General features: G+C 38.6%; 1 protein-coding gene across 10 annotated transcripts in view; it reads left to right on the top strand.

The window, feature by feature from the left end:
- arhgap12b (Rho GTPase activating protein 12b) overlaps nt 1-25,303 on the top strand; it is a 196,597-nt gene that overhangs the window by 60,390 nt on the left and 110,904 nt on the right. For 8 of the 10 annotated variants that reach the window (XM_072576097.1, XM_072576098.1, XM_072576096.1 and 5 more), the window contains exon 3: nt 12,600-12,857. The exons of the other annotated variants lie outside the window; for them this stretch is intronic. In XM_072576097.1, the coding sequence (XP_072432198.1) occupies nt 12,600-12,857 (258 nt within the window). The remainder of the gene's footprint in view (nt 1-12,599; nt 12,858-25,303) is intronic. 10 annotated transcript variants of the gene reach the window in all.

The following is a 25,303-nucleotide window of genomic DNA, read 5'->3' as shown; positions in this document are numbered from 1 at the left end:
GAGGTGCATGGATAGAGTGAATAGCCAAGGTATTTTCCCTGGGCTGGTGGAGTCTAGAGGGCATAGGTTTAAGGTGAAAGGGGAAAGATTTAATAGGAATTTAAAGAAGCAACTTTTTTCACATACACTGTGGTGCGTGTATGGAATGAGCTGCCAGAGGAAGTATTGGAGGCTGGTACAATTACATCATTTAAAAGGCATCTGGGTTGGTACATGATAGGAAGAGTTTAGAGGATATGGGCCAAATGCTGGCAAATGTGACTCGACCAGTTTAGGATATCCAGTCGGCATGGATGAAGGGTCTGTTTCCATTCTGTTCATCTTTATGACTCTGCGTCCACTCTGTCAGGACCCTTCAGGATCTTGTATGTTTCTATCAAATTGCCTCTTGGGTTGTCTAAACCCCAGCAGATGTGAGCCTGGTCAGTCCAATCTTTCCTCATAAAGCAACATTCTGAACTGTCTCTTGTGCATTTTAGCCCTTCATTTGTTTAGATGGGGAAAAAAGGTCAACTTGGTCAGATGTGTTGAGATAACTCTGGACCAGGTGAGACTTGGATCCAGACCTGCTGGTTCAGAGGCAAGGACACTAATTTTGTGCCACAAGACCACTTTCATATAGATGCAACGGAGCTGTTAAATAGGTTGGCATCACTTAAAGTTATCCAATTAGATAGGACACATCCTAAACGGCGAGGAGAGCTAGTTTCTGTACAGCAGAAGCTCTGATCATAATTTTTCAATCCTTCTAGTTTATGGAAATGGTGCCAAAAGACTGGAAGATTACAAATTTTACATTATCCTCAAAAAAGAGAGGTAAACATGGTAACTACAGACTAATCAGTAATCTAAATGCTGAGAAACTTTTGGAATATCTTTGGTTAAATAATGACTGATGCCAAATATTTGTAGGCAAATTGTGTTGGTTACTGCAGTGAATGTCGCATGTTACCATAAACATGCCATTGTACACTAAATACAAAAAGAAGGAAGTGATGCTAAAGCTTTACAAGTTGTTGTTGCAACCTCTGGGGTATTGTGTAAAATTCAGAGCACCACATTTTAGGAAGGATGTCAAGAACTTGGAGAAGAAATGGAGGATGTTTACCAAAATGTTACCAGGGATGAAGTACAACATTCATTTGTGGAAGTTGGAATCGTGTCCTTGACCCAGAGAAGGGTGGCGGGGGGGGGGGGTGGGGGGGGTTTGGAATGTAGAAAATAATGAGGGGTTTTCAAGTCATTAGAGATGTACAACACAGAAACAGACCCTTTGGACCAGCTTGTCCATGCCAACCAGATATTCTAAATTAATCTAGTCCTATTTGCCAGCACTCTGCCCGTGTCCTTCTCAACCCTTCCAGATGCTTTTTAAAGGTGGCAGCTCATTCCATAAAAGCACCACCCTTTGCGTGAAAAAGTTGTCCCTTGGGTCTCTTTCAAATCTTGCCCCTCTTACCTTAAACCTATGCCCCATAATTCTACTCCTCTACTCTGGGGGGAAAAGACCTTTGTATATTTACTCTATCCACGCACGTATTTTATAAACCTCTATAAGGTCACCTCTCAGCCTCTGACATTCCAGGGAAAATAACCCCAGCCTATTCAGCTACCCTGTGTAGCTCAAATCCTCCAACTCTGGGAACATCACTGTAAATCTTTTCTAATTCCTTTCAAATTTCACAAAATCCTTCTGATAGGAGGGAGACCAGAATTGCACACAATATTCCAAAAGTGCCCGAACCAATGTCTTGTATAGCTGCAACTATGTGACCTTCCAACTCCTCTACTTAATGCTCTGACCAAGAAAGGAAAGCACACCAAACGCCACCTTCACTATCCTATCTACCTGTGACTCCATTTTCAAAGAACTATGAACCTCCACCCCAAGATCTTTGTTCAGCAACACTTCCAAGGACCTTACCATTAAATGTACAAGTCCTGCCCTAATTTGCCTTTCCAAAATCACGTTTATCTAAATTAAATTCCATCTGCCACTCCTCAGCCCATTGACTCATCTGATCAAGATCCTGTTATATTCTTAGGTAACCTCCTTCGTTGTCCAGTACACCTCCAATTTTGATGTCATCTGCAAACTTACTAACTGTATCTCCTATGGTTTTGCTGAGAGTAAGTAGTTTTATTTTGCAAGTTGGGTGGAATCCGATTCCCCAGAAATTTTCAAAAGTCAGTGGACATGCATTTGAAAACTCATTTGTGAAAATGTTTGTGATGTGAAATTAATGTCTTCAAAGAGCTGGCACAGACACAAAGAATTGAAGTCCTGTTTGGAATTGATAGAATCCCTACAGTGTGGAAACAGGCCATTGAGCCCAGCAAGTCCTTATTGACTCTCTGAAGAGCATCCCACCCAGTGTCAGGTGGGCAAACCTTTTTTTTGCATAGTTTTACTGGGTTCAAATTCTAAACTCATTTGATCCAATTTTTTAAGTGCCTTCATCCAGTCAGCATTTCTCATGAACAATGCCTGTCTGAAATGTTTTCTTGGGAAATGTTTTATGCTTGAATAGCATCATCGGCTTTTTGCCACATCAGATCGAAGCAGTAAGCTCTGGATTCTCACGGAAAAGTTATTTCTTTACAAGATTTTTTTTCCCCACCAATCTTGGTAAGGGCTTGCTTGGCAGCATGTCAAAGTTTCATCCATATTTCCAATGCAGGTCGATCAATATGAATTTTTCTTTTAGCATGACAATTGGATGACTTTATTGTCAAAAGCAGGTGGTAGTGTTAGATCCTTTTCCTGAGGTTTCACATTCGAGATGCAATTCACTTCTGCAAACAGTTAAAGTTTATTAAAGCCTGTACAAGTTAGGTCACCCCATGACCCTCTTTGCAGACGTGCAAAGTCTAGTCAAAAGAGGCCCTGAACAAAGAGCAAACATCACCTTTTAAAAAGGTCAATTAGCCATGCTCACAGATAGTCTGGCCACTCCCCCCCAGTCACATGCCAATCAAGACAACCCCAGCTCCTCCCTCACAGTCACATGTACCGCAGGTATAATGGTAGGATGAGATCGTCCTCTGAGATAATGCAAATGTAAATGCCCTAATCCTGGGGAATCACTCTACAATTTCCTGACTCAGTGATTCCCCAAGACAATGAAGGCGTGATATGTCCTAGCTTCCAGAGGATGGCTATGAAAGCATTTCCGAATGGAAGGCACAAAATGATAGATTAATTTGATAATAGTAAGGGGGTAGTAGCAATTGACTGTCTAAATGCAGTGGGAGTCATCCGCGTTCCTGCATTAACGTCATCCCCACCCACTTCAGAATGTTCAGTCAGTGCAGTTTAATCCTTTAATCTTACATTAATGTTCAGAGAGATATTCCAATTTAATATTTTAACATTACAGTAAATACAGTAATTTTTCTATTCTGACTGCTTATAAAATGTGCGTTTCATAAGTACGGGGTGATATATAAGAGTAACCTAGAATTCTGGAATTCCATCTTTCTTTGCTTCTGAAGGCAGTGTGTTCAGTGCTTTTGCAGGTGACACGATGACCATTTTTCTGATGCTGTTTCACCCATTAACTTTTTCTGCATGATTGTTATTCTTCCTCAAAGGCATTATGTTACTATATGATAATGTAGTCCTGTGACTTGGTTGTGAGACTGCTGCTGGAATTAAGTAAAGGAGAAATCTAAAGAGCCTGTAAGTGCTTTAATTTAATAAAATGTAGGGATTATGATCAAGTTATTATTAATCACACCACTGTTTAACCCTGAGAAACTAAGTGGAATTACTCTAGATATATAAAAGATTAGACTTTTAGGCCAAAATTCGTGGGGTTGACTTTTGCAAGTGTATGTATGGTAGTGTCTTTAATAGAAAACTGAGTGAATGAATGATTTATTGTCATATATGTCTTGAAGATGCAATGAAAAACGTGTTGTGGCCACAATCTGGCACTATTTTGAATTATTATAAGAATAAAAAGAAATTACTTAATTAAGAGTTTGTCTTCGTTTAAATTGGGTCTTAAACATGGGTTCAGGGCTTCTGCAAGGTCTATGTGAAGAGTTCTGGTCCTCAAGGAGTCCCACTGTGGGAACAGCGACAACAGCATCAATGTCCCAGGAAACCCCAGCCACTGCCACTGCGAAGAGTCTGTGGATGATATGAAGTGGACTTCATACTCAAATTATTTATTATAACCTGCATAATTTTAGACATAAAGGTGGAACTTTGATCTAACTATATTTTTATAGGTAGCCCTTAATGACTTTAAAAAAGGAGGGGATTTTTCCACTACAGCTTTAACTGTAATTGACCTTTAAAGGAATAGCATCTGGAAATTAGATTATGATATCCACCACTACAAGGATTTACTGGTATCCTGCTTTCGTTTTCTGTAATGGTCTTGCACAGTCTACTAAGACAGTATTGAATGTTTAATTGATGCTTAATTTTTCTGCAATCCTACATGCCCAACCATGGGAATTTCTTGTGCTACTCACAATATCTCCTTAAGATATTTGAGAGACACCACTACCTGATGAACAAACATCCATTTCTTACCTGCAGGGCTGTGAGGATGTGATGAAGTACCCTCTTTCACTTCCTTACTAAAACTGTTTCCCAGAGTGTTATTATGTAAAAAAAACAGTTAGCTTTGGTTGATTTTGTTAACTTGATTAACTTTGGACTTGCTTTGAGTCTCCATTATAGAAGTCATACTAAACACTTTTTTAAAATTATTCCCATCCTGAAAAAAAAAGTGTTTTGACTATTGTAACATCTGTCTGATGGAGTACATTCAGCCATGCTGTGGTCACCACACATGTTGGGAAAAATGCCTGGAATTTGTTCTGTCTCTTTAACTTCATTTGGACTTCATGTTTGGAGGCAAAGCTGTAACTTCCTTTGCAACCAAACCATTATCTAGGAGCAAGTGCACTCCATCCATGGGTAATTTCTGAACTGCTACTCCTACCATAGTTTTGGACATTAAGTTGCATTATAAATTCACTATTTTTGTACAAAGGAATGGATTTGAACTCTCCACTTATTTATTAAAAATTTGGCTTTCGCAATACTCTGGGGGAAAATCTATGTCCCTCTTCAACAAGAGTTTGCATACCTCCTGTATCTCCCAATGTAGTTATGGGTATAGTTGTATCACTTGAAGACAAAGCCAAATTCCTTTCATCTTTCATCTGTCTTATTTTGCTGTCCTGCATTCTTAGCAATGTTTACATTTGGTGTCATAGTTGTAGTTAAAGTTAACATTTAATCCATGGTATTTTCCTTGACTTCCATTTTCAGGGGAGCTCTTACGAACCCCAATAGTTCTCATATGTTTCCCATGCAATTTGCAACATTTTGAACAAAGGTGACCTACAATTGGTACAGTGCAAAAACTCAAGCTTACAGCAGTCACTTCCGATTCTGAGTAGCTTCCTTTCTGGTGTCAGGTGGAGATCTTAAGGCATTCCCAGCAGTTCCTTCTTTACCCGGTCTACTTGTCTTTGTTTTGTTCCGCCACCTTCTATCCTTTATTGGGTTTTATAGAGGTGAGGGGAAAAAAAGATTGCGTTTTATGGATCAGCTCAATTGTCAACTATTCCTGCTACCAGTGTCGCCCTTACAACCCTTTGGTCATCAGTGAGGTTTCTAATTACTAAAGGTAATTGGTTTTTACAAAATTCTTCCACGAGAATAACTTGTTTGAGAACTTTACATGTAATATCTACTCCTAATGCCCATATCCACTAGTCAAAATTTCTTTACCATTTCAAATTTAACGTAGATTGTCCAGGCTGTTACCTTTTAAGTCTTGAAACTTTTGCCTGTATGCTTCAGAAACTCCTAGATCCAGAGTAACCGTTTACAGTAATATAATTCATTCAAAACTCTTCTGACAGTGATTCATAAATTCCATGTGCAGTACCCATCCAATCTACTCTGCCTGGGCAATGTCCAGTTTTCCTTTGGCTATTTTATTTGATTTGCTGCCTTTTTCTAAATGACATTTTTTTTAAAAATGCAACACATATTCTTTTCTCAAATTTTGGTGGGCATTATGCAAATTTAAGCAGTCCCTTACTGAACTTTAGAATATGGATAGCATTTTCTTAATCAGAACCCCCTTCTGTATCAGAGGTAGCCTATTAAGCTGGTATTCTTTTATCAATTCCCAATTTTTTCTTTTTCTCCTCCCGAATCTCTTGTACCAGCATCTTAAATGATCTTTGCCGCCTTTTTCCACCAAGTTGAATTTTTAAAATCTCCATATCCATCCATTTCAATTCCAATGTCCAGTCCTTTTCTCTCAAGCTGCCTCATTTCTTTTTCATGTTCAAACTTCTGTAACTGTAACTCAGTTCTAGCAATGTCTATGGTTCACTGCTTGTCTCTCTAATCTGAAATGACTGCTAATATTTCAATTATGTCTGCATTCTTAGTTTTTGCAAGAAATTCTATCTTTAACTAATTTGTCTATTCTATGGCCTTAGCTGCAGTCATGTCTTGTAAAACAATTGGAGTATTTCCCCTTTCTGTAGGAATGTTTTAGTTGCTTTCATTGCCATCTTATTTTACATTACATTATCTGCCCTTTTTATCCTTTTACCAATTATCTTACTCCAGATCTAATCTCGCATTATCTGCATTCAGAGGTCCTGTACCAAGCCCCCCCCACAAAGCTTTTGTCAGGTAGAGTGCACTGGATATGAAGTTCCACTATTCCATGAGTTATCACAAATGTATGAGTGACCAATTTACACACTAGGCTGGTTAATTTGCCTGATTTTTGACCACTAAGATAAAACAAACTCTCATTAAGTTTTATCAACTAACAAGAAAACAAAATGCATTTATTATAACAAATGTGTCCTTTACTTGGTAAGATAGTTTTAATCTGTAGCAATTAACAATCTATGTTGCTTTTCAATATCGTTCACAAATAGGGCAAGCAGTTCTGCAAAAATATGAGTGGCAAACATAGACAAAATTCTATGAATCCAGTGTCCGTCCCACAAGGATAGATGATATAACTTTCTCAGTTATTTTGGTTTTTGGTAATGATTTTACATTGTCAACCACAGCGGATCCTCAGTCTTTAACTGGTGAGTTGGATCTTGGTCTTGCTTGAATGAGAAGTTTTTGCTTCCCGAATCTTTAAATGCTGTTTCTTTTTGAATCTGAGAGAGTATGAGACCCTTATCTTGGCTCGCAGGCTTTCCTGAGGCCTGAATACAACAATACCCTTCTCTCAAATTAATGATAATTTGTAACTTAACTATAAAAAGCTGTTGCTAGACAGTTTTTTTTTAATGCAAAGACATTTGGTGCCAATGTATCGCTCAGAATGAAATCCAGTTTCTCCAAAAGTTACATGATTTTGGGTAAATGTTCCCACTTTTCACTCTATTTGTAAAAGAAATTAATTCTTAATTTTTACAGTTTACATTTCAAAGAAATATATGTAGTCCTGACAATATTGCATTCTCTGTAGAATTGCACCATATCTATTCAGAATTTATGTTTGGTTTTATGTAGAAGCAGTTGAAGTTTATTGAAGTGTTAACTTTGAATATGTTTTGCTAGCAAAATGCTAGTATTGAAACACCAGTGAAATTGAAATTGAAATCAGTTGAAATGCCACTTTGTATTGTTTGTCATGATTTGGAGATGCCGGTGTTGGACTGGGGTGTACAAAGTTAAAAATCACACAACACCAGATTATAATCCAACATGTTTAATTGAAAGCACTCGCTTTCGGAGTGCTGCTCCTTCATCAGTGGTTATGGAGGACACAATTGTAAGGCACAGAATTTATAGAAAAAAGTTTTTGCACAATGTAAACTTTTGCCATAAATTCTGTGTCTTACAATTGTGCCAAACATAACCACCTGATGAAGGAGCGGCGCTCCGAAAGCTAGTGCTTCCAATTAAACCTGTTGGACTCTAATCTGTGTGGTGATTTTTAACTTTGTATTGTTTGCTATTTGAGCAAGTTATACTTAGCTGCATTAAAACTACTGATCAGAAATAGAGAGTTTAGGCAATTTAACTTAGAATCCCTACGGTGTGGAAGCAGACCATTTGGCCCATTGAGCCTGCACTGACCCTCCAAAGAGCATCCCACTTAGTCCCATCCCCTAACCCTGTAAACACCATAGCCAACCCACCCAACCTATACATCCCTGGACATTATGGATAATTTAGCATGGCCAATCCACCTAACCTGCACATCTTTTGACTGTGGACGAAAACCGGGATACTGGAAGAACGCACAAACTCTTCACATTACAGTCGCCCAGGGGTCGAATTGAACCTGGTGCTGTAAGGCAGCAGTGCTAATTACTGAGCCACCATGCTGACCCTCTACTGCTTTCCCTTCACTCCAGCACAGCCTTCCCATGTACCATTTGTAAAGTGAATGTATCTAAGTATTTCCATTGCATCATTTAGTGTTGTGTCACTGCTGTTGTCAAAGATATGTCCTGCAGGGTATTGATGATCTTTTATTTATGAAACGAAAAATGGAAATATTAATTGTGTGGTTTTAATGTTGCAATTGGATTCTTACTTCCAAAAAGTGAACCTTACCATAGCTCTATATTCACAGGTGGCTGAAGATGATTTTCAAGTTCAAGTCCCTCATTGACCCTATTCCTCACCTCTGTACTGTCCTACTGGTCTACAGCCCTCCAAGAGATTTGTGTCCCTCAAACTTAGCTCTGTTATGCATTCTGCTATTTTCCTACCATGGTTAGCTGTGTTTTTCTCCACTTCTGAATTTCATTCCCTACCTCATCTCCTGATTAAAAGATTCCTCAAAAATGTACCACTTTGATCAAATTTTTCATCACCCATTATAATATTTGACGGAGTTCAATTTTTTACAACTCCTTGGGAAGTGTGCACTCTATAAAAGATAATTTTGAGGTATTAGCCAAATGGATCAGTAATGTGTTGCAATTAAAGAATATGGACATTACAGAAATTACTTTTTCTAGCTGTTAAAATACCTCTCAGTAAATTTAGCATGAAATCTATGCCTTTATCTGGAATTTACTGGTGCAGTTATTGATTTGGGTACCCTATTTAAATGGAGTTCTGTTTTGCTCACTGCAGGCATTATGTCAAGCCAGTTCATTTTCTAAAATCAAATCAGAAATTGCTGGAAAAACTCAGCAGGTCTGACAGCATCTGTGGAGAGAAAGCAGAGTTAACATTTCAGGCCTGAAGACGGGTCACTGGACCTGAAACATTAACTCTGCCAGACCTGAGTTTTACCAGCATCTGCAGTTTGTTTTCCCTTTTCCAAAATCATTTGTCTCTGGAATTGGCAGTTAGCAGATAGCAGGCTGTTTCATCATAAAAATCCACTTACTGCTAATTTCAGTTGTCTTTTGTAATTTCTGTTCGGTATCATTTAAAATTTCCTCTGAGTTGGGAATGATGTGTAATATTGTTATATTACTAAAAAGGAATGTTTAATTTTGACTTTTTAAATGATCAAATAGCTACTCATGATTAGATTTTTTTTTAAGGCTTAGCATATGTACAACTTTCAAATACTCAGACTTCCTTTTAGGGTGTGTATGTTCAATTGCTATTGGCTAGACATTTGTTAAATTGACTAAAATATGTAGGAAAGTGTCTATCACTACAAATGACAAAATTCTTCCAAATAATTCCTCTAGATTATAATTTGCAGCCTTAGACCTTTCAACAGTGTCTGGATGAGTTGGACTTTGCCTTACACATTTTAAGTTTTTACATTTTTACATAAACTAATAACAGCTCAGCGAGGCAAGTAATGAATCTCAGACCTAAATGAAAAGAACAAGCATAAGTGTATCTCTTTTAACCGATCAGACTGAAGAACACTGCAGTTAACAGTACAAGGACTGAGAATGGAGTGCAAATTAGAATGCACTTTGTACATGACCGTGAGCTTCAACCACTGTAGTTGATGTGGTGTGAGTGCTGTTAGGAACAGAGTTAAGGCTTTTACACCAGTGACAATAAAGTAATGGTGTTGTTGTTCCAGATCAGGTCAGTGAGGGTCTTTGAGGAGAATTTAAAGGTGGTTAGGCTTCTCTGTGTCTGCTGTTTTATTTTCCTAGGTGGTAGAAATTACAGGGTTGAAAAATGCTTTTCAAGGAGGGTTGGAGAACTGTAGTAGTTGGTTTTGTGAATGGTACCTACTTCTGTGTACCATTCAGTGCATTTCACTGGTGAAGCAAGAAATCAAATGATCTGTGGAAAAGCAGCGTTTGGTTATCCTTGTTTAATTGTACGTTTGTCACATGCCTACAATTGCTATACAGTTATGCACAAGTACAGGTGAGCACTATTAGTTCACTAATATCTTAACAACAAAGTCTGTTGTTTGGGTCATAATTATAGAAAGGCGAAAGTGAGGACTGCAGATGCTGTGGCACTGCAAAAGTATGGCAGGTCAAGCAGCATCCCAGGAGCAGGAGAATCGACATTTCCGGCAAAAGCCCTTCATCAGGACTTCTCCTGCTGTGCTTTTCCAGCATCACACTCTTGATTCATAGTTGGGATTAGACTAGATTCCCTACCGTGTGGAAACAGGCCATTTGGCCCAACAAGTCCACACCGACCCTCTGAAGAGTAACCCACCCAGACCCATTTCCCTCTGACTAGTGTACCTAACACTGTGGGCAATTCAGTATAGCCAATCCACCAGCGTTGCACATCTTTGAACTGTGGGAGGAAACCCGCACAGACACTGGGAGAATGTGCAATGTCCATGCAGACAGTCCCTCGAGACTGGAATGGTACCCGGGTCCCTGGCGCTGTAAGACTGCAGTGCTAACCACTTAGCCACCATGCCACCCAATTGTAGAATATCAATTGTTTGAAGTAGTCATTATTATACGTAATACATAGGTATCTTCTTTGAAAAAAAGAGCAGCTAGAGATCAGCAAATCTGCAAAAACCTTTTTTAGTGGTAAGTATGATGTGGAGGAGCCGGTGTTGGACTTGGATGGACAAAGTTAAAAATCACACAACACCAGGTTATAATCCACCAAGTTTATTTGGAAGTACTAGCTGTTGGAGTACTACTACTTCATCAGGTAACTGTGGAGCAGGATCATAAGAAACAGAATTTATAGCAAAAGGTTACAGTGTCATGCAACTGAAATGATACGTTGAACAAACTAGATTGTTGGTAAGTCTTTCATCTTTTAGAATGGGTTGCAGGTTTCGGTTCATTAATTTATAGATCCCAGAATTTCTTTTAAGTCATAATGTCGTGATAACTTGAGGTTTTGCAAAAAAAAATGACATCTCAACTCAGACAATGCATTAAAGGTGTGAGATTAGAGTCTGTATACCAATCTTCAGTCAGACTGGTTCTATTTCCCAAATGGAATTTACTAAATATTACATGATTGACTGCCTGAAGATTGTGCATTTTTTTGAGTAAAATAGAATGTATCTGCAAATATAATTCTGCAAACACAAATTCACCCCATAGATTTATATGTATATGTATGTGCATGAGAGAGAGAGATTTTGTGTGTGAGTGTGTGTGTGTGTGTGTGTTTGAGTACACATGAGAGAGTGTGTTTGCATGTGTGCAAGCTTGGTAAAGTGTGTGTATGAGTGTGATGGAGTAAAAACCGATGAGAGGGATGTGTATGAGTGTGAGGGATTTATGTGTGTGTGTATGAGAGAGAATGCATGTATGAGGGTCTGCATGAGTGTGTGAATATGTAAGAGCAAGCGTGTGTGTGTATGAGAGAGAGAGAGATAGTGTAGTGGGGTCACCTGTAGTGTGACATGAACCCAAGGTCCTAGTTGAGGCCATCCTCATGGGTGCCGAACTTGGCTGTCAGCCTCTGCTTGGCCACTTTGCATTGTTGCCTATCCCGAAGTCTGCCTAGGAGTAAGGTCATCCTAACCTCGCACCTTTCATTCATTGTCTGAGCTGAGATGTCACCTTTTTATAAAGGTTAATTGATCTCAAGATTATGACTTAAAAGAAGTTCTAGGATTTACATATTAATGAACCGAAACCTACAACCCATTCTAAAAAATGAAAGGCTTAAGAACAACCTAGGTTTGTTCGATTTCAGTTGCATGACACTGTAATCTTGCTTTAAATTCTGTGTCTTATGGTCATGCTCCACAACTACCTGATGAAGGAGTAGTGCTCAGAAAGCTAGTGCTTCCAAATCTGTTGGACTGTAACCTGGTGTTGTGAGTTTAACTAATGCTAAGTAGTACCACAAGTGGAAAGGTGAGGTTTCACTCCTTCACTGTGTTGAGGTCCTGATCTGGGCCAGAAGTAGTGGAATCTTTAAAATCACCCAGAAGCCAACACAAATATTGAAACAAGGTTTCTTATCTGGGTGGTTGTTTACTTTTTAATATGAGAATCAGGCTGACAATCAATATTATTGTCATTAAAATAATGTTGAGAGCAGGAAAATTATTTAATAATCAAATGGAAAAAATATGGCGGGCAATTTAAAAAAAAAAAATTCCTGCTATCTAGATCCTAAAAATGATCATGAGTTGTACAGGTAATTCAAATTATCTTTTGTTCACTAAAAGATGTTGCTTTAACTTTTGCAGACAATGCCACCTGCCAGACCAGAATCTCCAGTGTATGCAAATTTGCAAGATTTGAAAATAACTCTAGCCCATTTACCCCCAATTCCCACTAGCCCTCCCAGGCAAATCCATGGTGAATGGGAGGTGCACAAAGATGCAACAGGACGGTTTTACTACTACAACAAGGGATCACAAGAAAGAAGCTGGAAACCACCCCGATTGACCAGAGACTCTGTAAATAGAGAACATGATAGCCAGGAGGATTCTGTAAATCATGGAGTAAGTACCTGCATTTAAAAAAAATGTAATTTAGTGATTGTTACTGCTATATTATATTATCTACAAAGTTCTTATTGTTTACATTGTTGTTGAGATTGAAATAGTATTTTACAGTTGTTGTGGACAGTTATGAGTGGCATGTTACTTTGAGTGAAGTAATAGCAGTTCTCATTTGAGGCAGAATGATCTACTACTTATGCTTCACCAAGTTATACGAGCATAGCAGCTGCACTAATATGATATTTTTCATTAGATATCTTGAAAAATCTTAAGTGTGATTACCAAGTTGGTAGTGATTTTTTGTAGAATTTTGTAATAGGAGTCAGCAGCAAGTTTTCAACAATCCCCAACTCCTTTTAAAACATTTACAGTTGGCTGATAGAGCAGACATTATATGGTAAGAGTGCAACTAATCCATCAAAATAGCTAGTACCCATCTCTTCTAAATTTCCTCAAAAAAGGTAATTACAATTATGGAACTTTTTTTCTTGTAAAAGTGCTGAAAATGATTCTTACAAGTTTTAATGTAAAATAGACATCTTGATAACTTGTTCATGACCTATATTTCAGAGGTTAATCAGCTAAGTGTTTGATTTCAAGACTTTTAAAACTTACTTTTTTTGTAAATCTATAAAAGTGAGGTTGCAGTTTTTATATTTTACTGAGATTTCTCGATTGAATTTTAGTATAAAAGATTGGTATTGAGCAGTAGGACTGTGCTAATGCTGAGTTTTTGAGCAGTGTTTTGCATTTGCTTTTAGGTATTTTTTGGGTCTTTCGATTGTTAAAAGGGACAGAGATGGCTTTTAGTAGTGTGATGTCCTCTTCAGTCGGATGTACGAAATCAGGGAGTATTTAAATATTCCTAGAGACTGTCTGTCTGTCTGGTTGCAAATCCTATTGGATAGCATGGGTTAGTTGGAGTGGCAGTTAGAGGCAATGAGGAATTTACAGACGTCAGAGGATATGATGGAATGCAGTTTCAGGAAGGTCAAAAATCTTCAGATATAGTCAGGTAGATGGATTACCGCTAGGCAGTTATTTCTGGAGTCTCCTGTGGTTATTGTCATCTCAAGCAAGTATGCTGTTTTGGATGCTGTAGTGGGTGATGGCCTGTCAAGAGAATATAGCACTGACAGCCAGGTTTCTGGTACCCCAACTAGCTGTACTGTAAAGAGGGGTATATCAGGTTCGAAGCAAACAATTGTGATAGGGGATTCTGTAGTCAGGGCACAGATGGATGTTTCTGCAGCCGTCAGTGAGACAACAGAATGTCTTGTAGCCTCCCTGTGTCACAGTCAAGGATGTCTTGCAACAGGTGCAGAACATTCTAAAAGGAAATTGTGGCCACCAAAATGTTGTATACAATGCTACCAATGACATAGGTAGAGAATGAGCTGAGGTTCTGCACAGAGAATGTAGGAAATTAGGCAGGAGGATGAAAAGTAGGCCCTTGAGGCTAGTAATATTTGGATTCTTTCTGGTGCCGTGTGTTAGTGAGAGTAGGAGTAGGATCTAGGTCAGATGAAAGCGTGGCTAAGGAGCTGGTGTAAGGGGCCAGAACTCCCATTTTAAGACCATTGGGATTTCTTCTGGGGTAGAAGCGACTTGTATAAGAAGGATGGGTTGCACTTGAATTGAAAGGGGACCAGTATCCTGGCAGGGAGATTTCTTCATGCTACTCGTTAGGCTGTAAACTAATGAGGGGGAGGTGTGAGACCCATAGAGTTAAGTCTAAGCCTGGTACATTAGATAGGGGGAGCAAGTTGAATAGTTAAGACAGGCAAGAGCATGGCAGAGAATGAGGTAAGACTGATAAATTAAACTGCATTTATTTCAGTGCAAGAGACCTGACAGGTGAACTTAAGACATGGTTGAGAACATGGGGCTGGGATATCATAGCTATAACAGAAACATGGCTCAAGGAGGGGCAAGTCTGGCAGCTTAATGTTCGGAATATAGTTACAACAGGAAGGATCGAAAGGGAGGCAAGAGAGGAGAGGGAGTAGTGCTTTTGGTTAAGGATAACATTATGGTTGCACTTGTGGAGGATATTCCTTGAAGAATGTCCAGTGAAGTTATATGGTGGAACTGAGGAAAAAGAAATATTTCAATAATCCAAAATTCGGTGGGAAATTGAGAAGCAAATATGTAAGGAAATCCCACATATCTGTGATAGAGTTGTAATGATAGGGGATTTTAACTTTCCAATCATAGACTGGGACTGCCATGGTATTAAGGGCTTGGTTGGAGAGGAATTTAGGTGTGTACATAAAAGTTTTCTTATTTCTACCAGAGAAGGCATAAAACTTCTCTTGGGAAATAAGGCAGGGCAAGTGACTGAAGTATCAATGGGAGAGCACTTTAGGACAAGTAATCATAATTCTATTTGGTTTAAAATAGTTATGGAAAAAGATAGACCTGCGCTAAAAATAAAAGTTCTAAATTGGAGTAAGGCCAATTTTGATGGTATTGGGCAGGAGCTTTCAAAAGTTGATTGGGGGAGGCTGTTTGCAGGTAAAGGTACAATTGCAAAAGGAAGGCCTGCAGAAATGAGATCACGGGAGTTTGGACATAGTATGTTCTTGTTAGCGTGAAGGGCAAGGCTGGTAGGTGCAGGGAAGGCTGGATGACAAGAAAAACTGAGGTCCTGGTTAAGAAGGAGGCATATGTCAAGTTTAAACTGCTAGGATTGAGTGAATCCCTAGAAGAGTATAAAGGCAGTGGAGTATACTTCAGAGGGAAATCGGGAGGGTAGAAAAGGGACATGAGATAGCTTTGGCAAATAGGGCGAAAGAGAATCCAAAGAGATTCTACAAATATATTAAGGTCCTAAGGAGAGAATAGGACACCGTAAAGATCAGTTAGGAAGTCTCTGTGTGGAACCACAAGTTAGGTGAGATACTAAACAAATATTTTGTCAGAATTTATTGTGGAGAAGAAACTTGGGGAAATAAACAGTAATATCTTGAAAAGAATCCACATTACAGAAGAGTACATGCTGGAGGTCTTAAAATGCATAAAAGTAGATAAACACTCTGGACCTGATCAGAGACCCAGAACTTTGGGAAGCTAGGGGCAGAGATTACTGGGCCCCTTGTTAAGATCTATGTATCATCGACAACCATGAGTGAGGTCCTGAGGACTGGATGGTGGCTAATGTGGTAGGAGGAAGTGAGGACTGCAGATGCTAGAGAGCAGAGTCGAAACTAAGCTAGAAAAGCACAGCAGATCAGGCAGGATCCTAGGAGCAGGAGAATTGACATTTCACGCATAAGCTCATTCCTGATGTGGTGCCATTATTTAAGAAAGGTGATAAGGAAAAACCAGGGAACTATAGACTGGTGAGTCTGATGTCATTGGTGTTCAAGTCGTTGGAGGGAATTCTGAGGGACAGCATTTACATGCATTTGAAAAAGCAAGAACTGATAAGGGATAGTCAATATGGTTTTGTGTATGGGAAATTGTATCTCAACAACATCATTGAGTTTCGTGAAGATGTGGCAAGGAAGATTGATGAAGGCAGAGCAATAGGTGTTGTCTGCAGGGACTTCAGCAAGCCTTTCAACAAGGTTTAGCATGGTCGACTGGCTCGCAAGATTAGGTCATATGAGGAGGAGCTAGCGGATTGGATACAAAATAGGCTTGAAGGTAGGAGATGGGGTAGTGGTGGAGGGTTGTTTTTCAGAACTGGAGGTCTGTGGCCAGCGGTGTGCCGCAAGGGTCAGTGCTGGGTCCACTCGCTTTTCCTCATTAATATAAATGATTTGGATGTGAATATAGGAGGTATGATTACTATGTTTGCAGATGATACCAAAATTGCTGGTGTGATGAACAGTAAAGAAGATTATCTCAGTGTACAACAGGACCTTGATCGTATGGGCCAGTGGTTAGAGCAATGTTTAGATTAGTTTAGTTTAGATGAATGTGAGATGTTCTATTTTGGTAAGGCGAATCAGGGCAAGACTTGCATACATAATTGTAGGGCCCCTAGGTGTGTTGCCGAACAAAGAGACCTGGATGCGTAGACACATAGTTCCTTGAAAGTGGAGTTGCAGGCAGACTAGGTGATAAAGAAATGTGCTTTGGTTGCTTGCCTTCATTGGTCAGTATGTTGAGTATTGGAGTTGGGAGGTCATGTTGCAGCTGTGTAGGGCATTGATGAGGCCACTTCTGGAATACTACATTCGATTCTGGTCTGCCCACTGTAGGAAAGATGTTGTTAAGTTTTCAGAAGTTTTACCAGGATGTTGCTGGTGTTATCCTGTTTCTCACCACCCCAGTCGAAGCAAAATGCTCAGAGACACAGTATAGCTTTACCTCCTCCATCTTTATTCTGGGCCCTCGAAGAAGAGAGAACGATCGCCGATGTGCACAGAAACGTGAGTTTACAGTTGTCTCTGGAAAAGCAGTTTCTTAATGAATTATATAGTTATTTTACAGGGAGCATACATATTGATTGTTACAATCAGCAAGTATCAATAGCAAAGATTAAGCCATCTGGTGTTACACAATGAATGTTCATAACCTTAAATGGCTTCACATAATGAATACTTTTCACCTTGTTAAATTGACCTTACATATTGAATGCTTCCAATATTGTTAAATGGCTCTACATAGTGAATGCTTTTCCACCTTGTTAACCCATTACCCTTGCCTCCAGCACCCCACTGTTAACTGCACGTTGTCATGCTCAGCTGAACCTCTTGTTTCACAAAACTCAAAACTTAACTCTTTGCCTACCTGCTCATACCCGATACACATTCTCACTGGGTCTGGAGGGTTTGAGTCTTAGGGAGAGACTGAATTGGCTGGGGCTTTTTTTTCCTGGAGTGTCAGAGGCTGAGGGGGGAACCTTACAGAAGTTTATAAAATCATGAGGTGCGTGGATAAGATGAATAGTCAAGGTCTTTTTCCTAGGGTAGGGGAGTCTATAACTCGAGGGCATTGGTTTAAGGTGTGAGAGGAAAGATTTAAAAGGGACCTGAGGGCTACTCTTTCATGTATAGGGTGGCTGTGTGAATGGAATGAGCTGCCAGAGGAAGTGAGTATAACTATAAGATTTAAAAGGAATCTGATGGGTACATGAATAGGAAGGGTTTAAAGGGATACGGCCAAATGCTGACAAATGGGACTAGATCAGTTTAAGATGTCTGGTCAGTGCAGATGACATAGCGACAGTCTGTCCAATGTTGTGTAATTCTATGATGCTATAAATATAACGTGCAACTGTAATTATTTTTAATCAATATGTTCAGACATGTTATGACCCACTTTCAGGACAAGTGTGACTTGAATCTAGATCTTTTGATCTGGAAGTTTTGGATACTAGCACTGCCCTGCAAGACATAATGGGCAGCTATACATTGATATGAATTAGAAATTTTAAGAAATTGGCTAGTTAATGTTAAGTACGATCAAATATTAAATTATTGAATTAAGTTTAAGCTGCTAAAGGTATATGTATGTTTTGTCACTCTGCTTTCCCTATGTACATTTGGGTTTGGATATTGGGGTTCAGTACCCTAATGGCTGTTGTCCTACATTAGTAATCAAGATATCGGGTGAAATTCCACTTTTTGAAATGTAAAATTGGATTAAGTAACTCAGAAATGGGCATGGCTTTAATTTATGCAAAATCCGATTGTTTGTTGAGAGTTTATATCTGGACCAATAAATGAATGGGCATCTTACAATTTGCCACTTCTTCATGTGAGACCGAACTCATTTAGTAATATCCTTCAGAGAAGTGAACTTCGCTGGGCCAGGATGTGACTCCCCTCCCCCATCAGTTGATTCTTAATCTCCTTAGGCAATAAATCTTGTGTTTTAGTTTTGTCGACAATCTAGGAAAATTGTGGAAAACAGGAAAAAGGACATAACCAAGTTAAGTTGGAAACGAATTGAGATGGAATTTAATGCACAGAAATGTGAGGTGATACATTTTCGGAGGAAAAGCAGTTAATAATGCAAAAGTACTGATGAGATGAATGGAGAGATTAAATTATGAACATACAATTTAGTGTTCTTGCCAAAATTCACATTTAAGAGAAAAGCTACATTTACACTATTTAAGAGGAGTTTATTGATTGGATGGACTCTGGAGGAGATGGTGTCATGGCGCATGCACTAATAATTGATGATTTACACTTAACTGTCACAATTGGTTTACATTTTTAAATCAGCAGGTTGACTATAAGTGGTCAAGGCATTGCCCTGATTAACCTGTAAATAGGCTGTCACCTGTTATTGAATTGAAGTAAGTGTTGTGAATGTACTTATTTAATTCATAAGTGTTTTAAGGTCTGTTGTGGTGCCAACAATTACTATGCTTGTGAGACAGGAAGCAAGGGTTTAAGTCCCACCTATTCCAGAGGTATGCCATAACATGTCTGAATAGGTTGATTAAAATAGCCATATTTACTTTGAAAGTGTAAATGAAAGTAGATAAAGACACAAACGTTCCATTTCAGGATTTGCATATTGGTTCACAGTAGAAAAGTGGTAGTCAAGGATCATTTTTTTCACAAGTACATAATTTAGTGAAAGCTTGATGTTGAACGTAATAGTCTCAGTTTGGCACTGTACAACCTTCTGTACTCAACATTGTATTTTTTTCTCCTTTCCTTTTCTGTTGAATTGATTTTTATCTTATTTCTATCTTTATCCCTACCTGTTATATTCAAATCGATTTTTAAGTCACAATCTACACTGCATTTGGACACCACCTTTGTCTCTTCACTGTATCCTTTATCACTATTTCTGGTTGTTACAGGATTGGAATATTTTGTTATTTAATTTCCCCTACCTTCCACCCTGTCGTGGATCATCCTTGATTTCCTGTTTGCCTTTCTCTCATCCCACTGGCTTAAAGGCTATTACATTTCTACATTTCTTCAGTTTTTAAGAAAGGTTACATGGAATATTTACTCAGTTTCTGTCTCGGATGTTGCCTCACCACCTGAGATTTTCCTTCCTTTTTTGTTCTTAATTATTGTTCTGCATCAGAGACAAGATTTCTACCAAGTTTATTTTTAAACCCATATTTAGCTTACTTATCCCAGAAACAGCATTATTTGAAAGGTTATTTAAGAAAGAGATGAGGTCAGAGCTCAGAATAATGCATGTCTACTTCACTGTGAGACTTGTTACTGTTTCCTAGTGCTGAAGTGTTTTCATGTGGAGCAACATTGTGACTTTGATTTTCTGTGATTGTTTGTGGCTAAAAGAATGAGTTGTGCTTTGTTGACATTGAATATTTTAGCTCATGAGAGCTTTGTTTCTTAGAGTTAATGATAAAAAAATTTACAAAGAAATAATTAGCACAGAGTTTGCCAAACTCTAACCGGAAGGGGATGCAATAGCATTTCTGCAATAACGGTACAAGACATGCAATGATAGAATCTGGGTTGTTTTGTAACGATCAGCATATGGTTATACATTGTCAGAGAGATTATTTATAAATAAAGACAATGGCTAATCTGATTACTCCAGATGCTGCTACCCCGATAACCTATTACTTACATGTTTATCAAGAATCTATTCACTCTGTTTTTAAAAATACTCAGACTCTCTTCCCCAAATGGCAGAAGAAACTGAGTTCTAAAGATCTTTAAACCTTCGAATACATTTGCCTCATCTCTCATGGTGCCACTTCACAAAGGTGGCTCAGTGGTTAGCAGTGCTGCCTCACCACACATGGATCCATGTTTGATTCTAGCATTGGGTGTCTTTGTGGAATCATAGAATCTCCACCGTGTGGAAATAGATCATTTGGCCCATGGAGTCCACATCAACCCTCCGAAAACCCAGATCCACACGTGGCTTAGATGAAGGGATCAAAGGCATGGCGGTTAAGTTTGCAGTTGGCTTGAAGATGGGTAGAAAAGAATATTGTGAAGTTGACATAACAAAGATTATGGGTCGACATTGGTATGGTCAGTTACTTGGCAAAAATCTGGCAGATGGATTATAACATGGGAAAACGTGAAGTTGTTCCATTGGCATTAAGACGTTTGAAAAAAAAGAAGTATTGAGGATTTAGATGTTCTTGTGTATGAGCCACAAGTTAGTATGGAGGTACAGCAAATGATTAAGAAGGCTAATGAAATGCTATCCATCATTACATGAAAAATTAAATATAAAACTAAGGATGCTGTGCTTCAGGGTATTGGTGAAACCACCTCTCAAATACCGAGAAAAGTTTTGGTCTCCTTATTTAAGGAGAGATGTAAATATGTTGCAGATAGTTCAAAGAAAATTTTTTAGGTTGATTTGTGAAGTTGAGGAAAGATTGGAAAGGGTGGACCACCTTTTGCTAGATTTAAGGTTGGTGGTGGGTGAGTCCAGGTCTGGAAGAGACTGTCTTAAATTTGAGAATCACCCTTTTAGGTCAGAAGTCACTGGATTTTTCCTGAGGGTTATGTGACTTTAGAAGGCATTGGAAGCAGTCATTGGATATTTTTAAGATATAAGTAATTTTTTATTTGACAGAGAAATCCAAAATTATTGGAGATAAATGGGAATGTGGAATTCTGAACGGAAATGGATCAAATATTGAATGACAGAGCATGTTTGAAGGCCAAAATGACCAACCTCTCCTATTAATTCATATGGTCGTATGTATATATGTTAATCTAGCCAGCCTGAACTGGCAAATTAGTTCTGTTTTCATGCCTTCACAATTGCCTTTACTTAAATTTAAAATACTAACCTTGGACCTCTACCTCTTTCCTCCAAACTGAATGTAAAATTCAATCATTATGGTTACTGCTACCTGGGGTTCCCTTCATTATGCGACTTTAGTTTAATCTTCTCTCAATGCAAAATATCTGGTCTTGTACAGACTGTTCTCAGAACACGATTTGTTTTAACTCTGCAGTGTTTGGTTGCTTGCATTGTAGGTTTGGTATTGGTTAGATCATAAGAGCAGAAGTAGACCATTCAGACCTCCAATCTGTTCCACTACTCAATGAGGTCATAACCGATAATCCGTACCTCCACTTTTCTGCATTATCCCCTTAACACTTGATTCCCTTATTGACTAAAACATTGTCTATCTTAGCCTGGAATATACTAATGACCCAGTCTTGAGAGTCTTCTACCCTCAGAAGAAATTCCTTCTTGTCTCTGTTCTAATTGGGCAATTCCTTGCTCTGAGATTATAGTCATGGATGCTTACATAAGGGGAAACAACCTCTGCACATCTATTCTATCAAGACCCCTAAGAATCTTTAAATATTTCAATAAAGTTGCTTCTTGAGGTTTTGAACTCCGCTGAGTACAGGCCCAACATACTTGACCTCTTCTCATGAGAAAATCCTTCCCTACCTGGAACCAGGGAAAAGGTTGTGGAGGAAAGTACAAAGAAAACGTTTGAGTGGAAGGCATGATGGTGTTGTGAAAAAGGGAATGGTACTGGTACAGTTAAAGAAATAAAGAATGTGTCTGGCAGAGGTGGAATGGAAAAACGTAACCATTATCAAGAACTGTTCTTTACAAAGATCAGAGCAGAATTTTCAGGTTTTCTGAATTTGTTGAAGTAAGTGAATGTGGAAGACCTTAGTGCCTAATTAAGATAAGGTGTTTCTCAAATTTCTGTGGAGCTTACTTAGAGCACTGTACGTGAGCCAAGAATGGAATTCTGAGTGTAAAGAGTTCAATAAAAAGAGTAACGATGAGAAACCCAGGATCAAACTTGTGAACTGAACAATGGTGTTCCATAAAGCAATGACCCAAATTCATATGATCATCCGGATAAATGAAACAGCTGTGTGTGAAATGAATGCAGGATACAAAATTAAATGAAATTGAAGTAAATAATTGCTTCACCATGTCTCCACTAGGACCATGTCCAGTTGAAAGGCAGGAGGTGAAAGACCATGTGTTGCAGTTCCTATATTTGTATAGGAAGATGCCATGGAAAGTGGAGAAGTTGGCGGAGTGAATGAAGAGTGGTCCAAAGTGTCATAGAGCGAACAGAGGCTAATGATTGCAAAGGGGAAATTGATGTGGTGGAGATTTTGATGTAGTGGTGATATCACTGGTCTAGTAATCAGGGTTATTAGGCTATTGTCCTTGAGACACAGGTTCCAATTCTGTCACTGCCTCAGCAGAGAGTGCAATTTGGGTTTCAAGAAGAAGGTTGATCTAGTTCTTAGGGCTAAAGGTGGCAATAAGGTACTGAGTTGGATGATCAGTTATGATCATATTGAATGGTGGAACAGACTCAAAGGGCCAATTAGCCTACTGCTGTCACTATTTTCTATGTTTCTATGTGCCAAGTGGTGCCATTAGACTGGAGTTGAGTGGTACACAATAATGGAAATTTTATGATGCTTTCAAAAAATGAGATACCACAACATTTCTAATGTTGCTTGAGACTTTATGGAATTCATAGAATTTGAAGAATTGACACTTCTATAACTCTTTAAAACTCAATTTAGTTATAAAGACAACAAAAATTGCTTAGGGGTGTTATTTGAATATTAAACTGAATTTTAAGCAAGTGCTTTCCTATCATGCAAATTGCTTATTTTTATGCTGATATTATATTTTGCATTTAATGCAGTGGAAACTATAAACAACGATTGATGTGTGCATACTGACAAAATAAATATGTTTAAGTATGCATGGCATTGAGTTCTGTAATGTTTCATTGATAACTAGAGAGATTCAACAGTGTTGATTGTATGTTGTGCTTAAGCCTCTCATTTAATAGTACACATATCTTGCATCTGTTAACCGAAGTATTGATATTTGCTGAAACTTAGATGTGAGTTAAGAATCAAAACCTATTTAGTACTTAAAGTGGTAAAGCTTGATTTTGAAACTATGCAAATGCTGTGGGATACTAAGCCAGAGCATCCAAGGATTGATCCTAGTTCTCTACTGAGCTAGCTGGTTTCAGCTATCATGCTTTTGATGTTCCTGGGAGAGAAGGGAAATGACTCAAAATTCTGCTTACAGTGACACTTGAGTGAACTCTTGGAAAATATGTGTTTGTAAAAGGCAAACAAATATAGGATTGCCCTCATCGTTGAATTGCCAATGGATCTTTGTCCATAGCCATAGTGGATGGTTCAATTGTTTGAGCCTGTTTGCCACTAGTGAAATTATGGCTGATCAGTTTTCAAACTCCATTCACCTGCCTTTGTTCCAAATGCTTTCATACTGTTGTTTTCAAAAATCTGTTGATTTCAGATTGAAAATTGTCAATGTAACTCTTTATCTGTTGTTTGTAGTCTGAGTCTGATGGCAAGGTTATATTACCTTGTCCTGGACTCTGCCAGTTCCTCTCAGTAGTCATCAAGTATTTTTAATATCCTAAAATCACCTCTTAGATGTTATTCCAGAGAGTACAAGCCACTGCTTCAAATTCGTATTTATATTCATCATCCAGACTCTATCCTTTGCCTTCTAGTAAATCTCCTAACTAGGTCAATAAATTTCTTCTGTGAAGGGAACCATAATGTTAGTTAACAGGCCTTTTTTAGGATCTTTATCAAGGGCCTTATGAGTGTCCAAATAAACTGTATCCATAGATATTTTGACCATAAGATGTGGGAGCAGATGTAGGCCTTTGACCCATCAAGATCATGGTTGATCTGATTACCCTCGATTCCACTTTCCTGCCTTGGGCCATAACCCTTGATTCACTTATTCAAATGTATTTAAAATGCCATCCTTGACAGCCCCCTCCAGTAAAACGTTCCAGATTCACTAACCTCTGAAAGAAAGAATCCCTCTCATCTCCGTGTTAAGTAGATGACATCTAACTCTGAGATTATGCCTTTCATTTGTTGACCCTTCCATAAAGCAAACAAATTCTCCACATCCAACCTGTCAAGACCCCTAAGAATCTTGATTGCTTCAAGAAGGTTGCCTTACAATCTTTTTAACTCCTGTGATAATACAAGAGGCATTTTTTTTTTTGAAGAGACGTTGAAACAGAGGTGAGGAGCGGTCTGTTCCAAGACAATAAAGTAACAGTTTGTGAGACCTTAGGCTTTTTTTAAAGAAGTTGGAACAATAGAAGCAGCATCAAGGGTGCACAAAACCATATAATCCCTATAGTGTGGAAGCAGGCCAAACTTCCCAACCAGACCCATTCTTCTTATAACCTTGCATTTCCCATGGCTAATCCACCAGGATTTTGCTGCTGAGTTTCAGAAGCTACTGTACATCGCTCCCTGCTATAGCAAAACTCATTACTTCATCATAGATTCATTAGTTTATATGTGATTATTATATCATAATGTATAATGTGGTCACTGTACCCTACCCCTTATTCTATACATCCAATCCTGTGAAGTCCCTAATCAATGATGGACACACCTATAGACAGCCCTAGGTTCCCATGATCTCATGACGTTTGACAGCCATAGCAGACACCAGGCCTTAGGATCTTGCCATGTATCCTATTAATTCCAATTCCAAAATTACTG

The sequence above is a fragment of the Chiloscyllium punctatum genome, chromosome 8 (assembly GCF_047496795.1).
Source record: "Chiloscyllium punctatum isolate Juve2018m chromosome 8, sChiPun1.3, whole genome shotgun sequence".
Taxonomy (NCBI): domain Eukaryota; kingdom Metazoa; phylum Chordata; class Chondrichthyes; order Orectolobiformes; family Hemiscylliidae; genus Chiloscyllium; species Chiloscyllium punctatum.
Note: the sequence above shows the minus strand (reverse complement) of the source record. Positions and strands in the feature narration are given on the sequence as shown.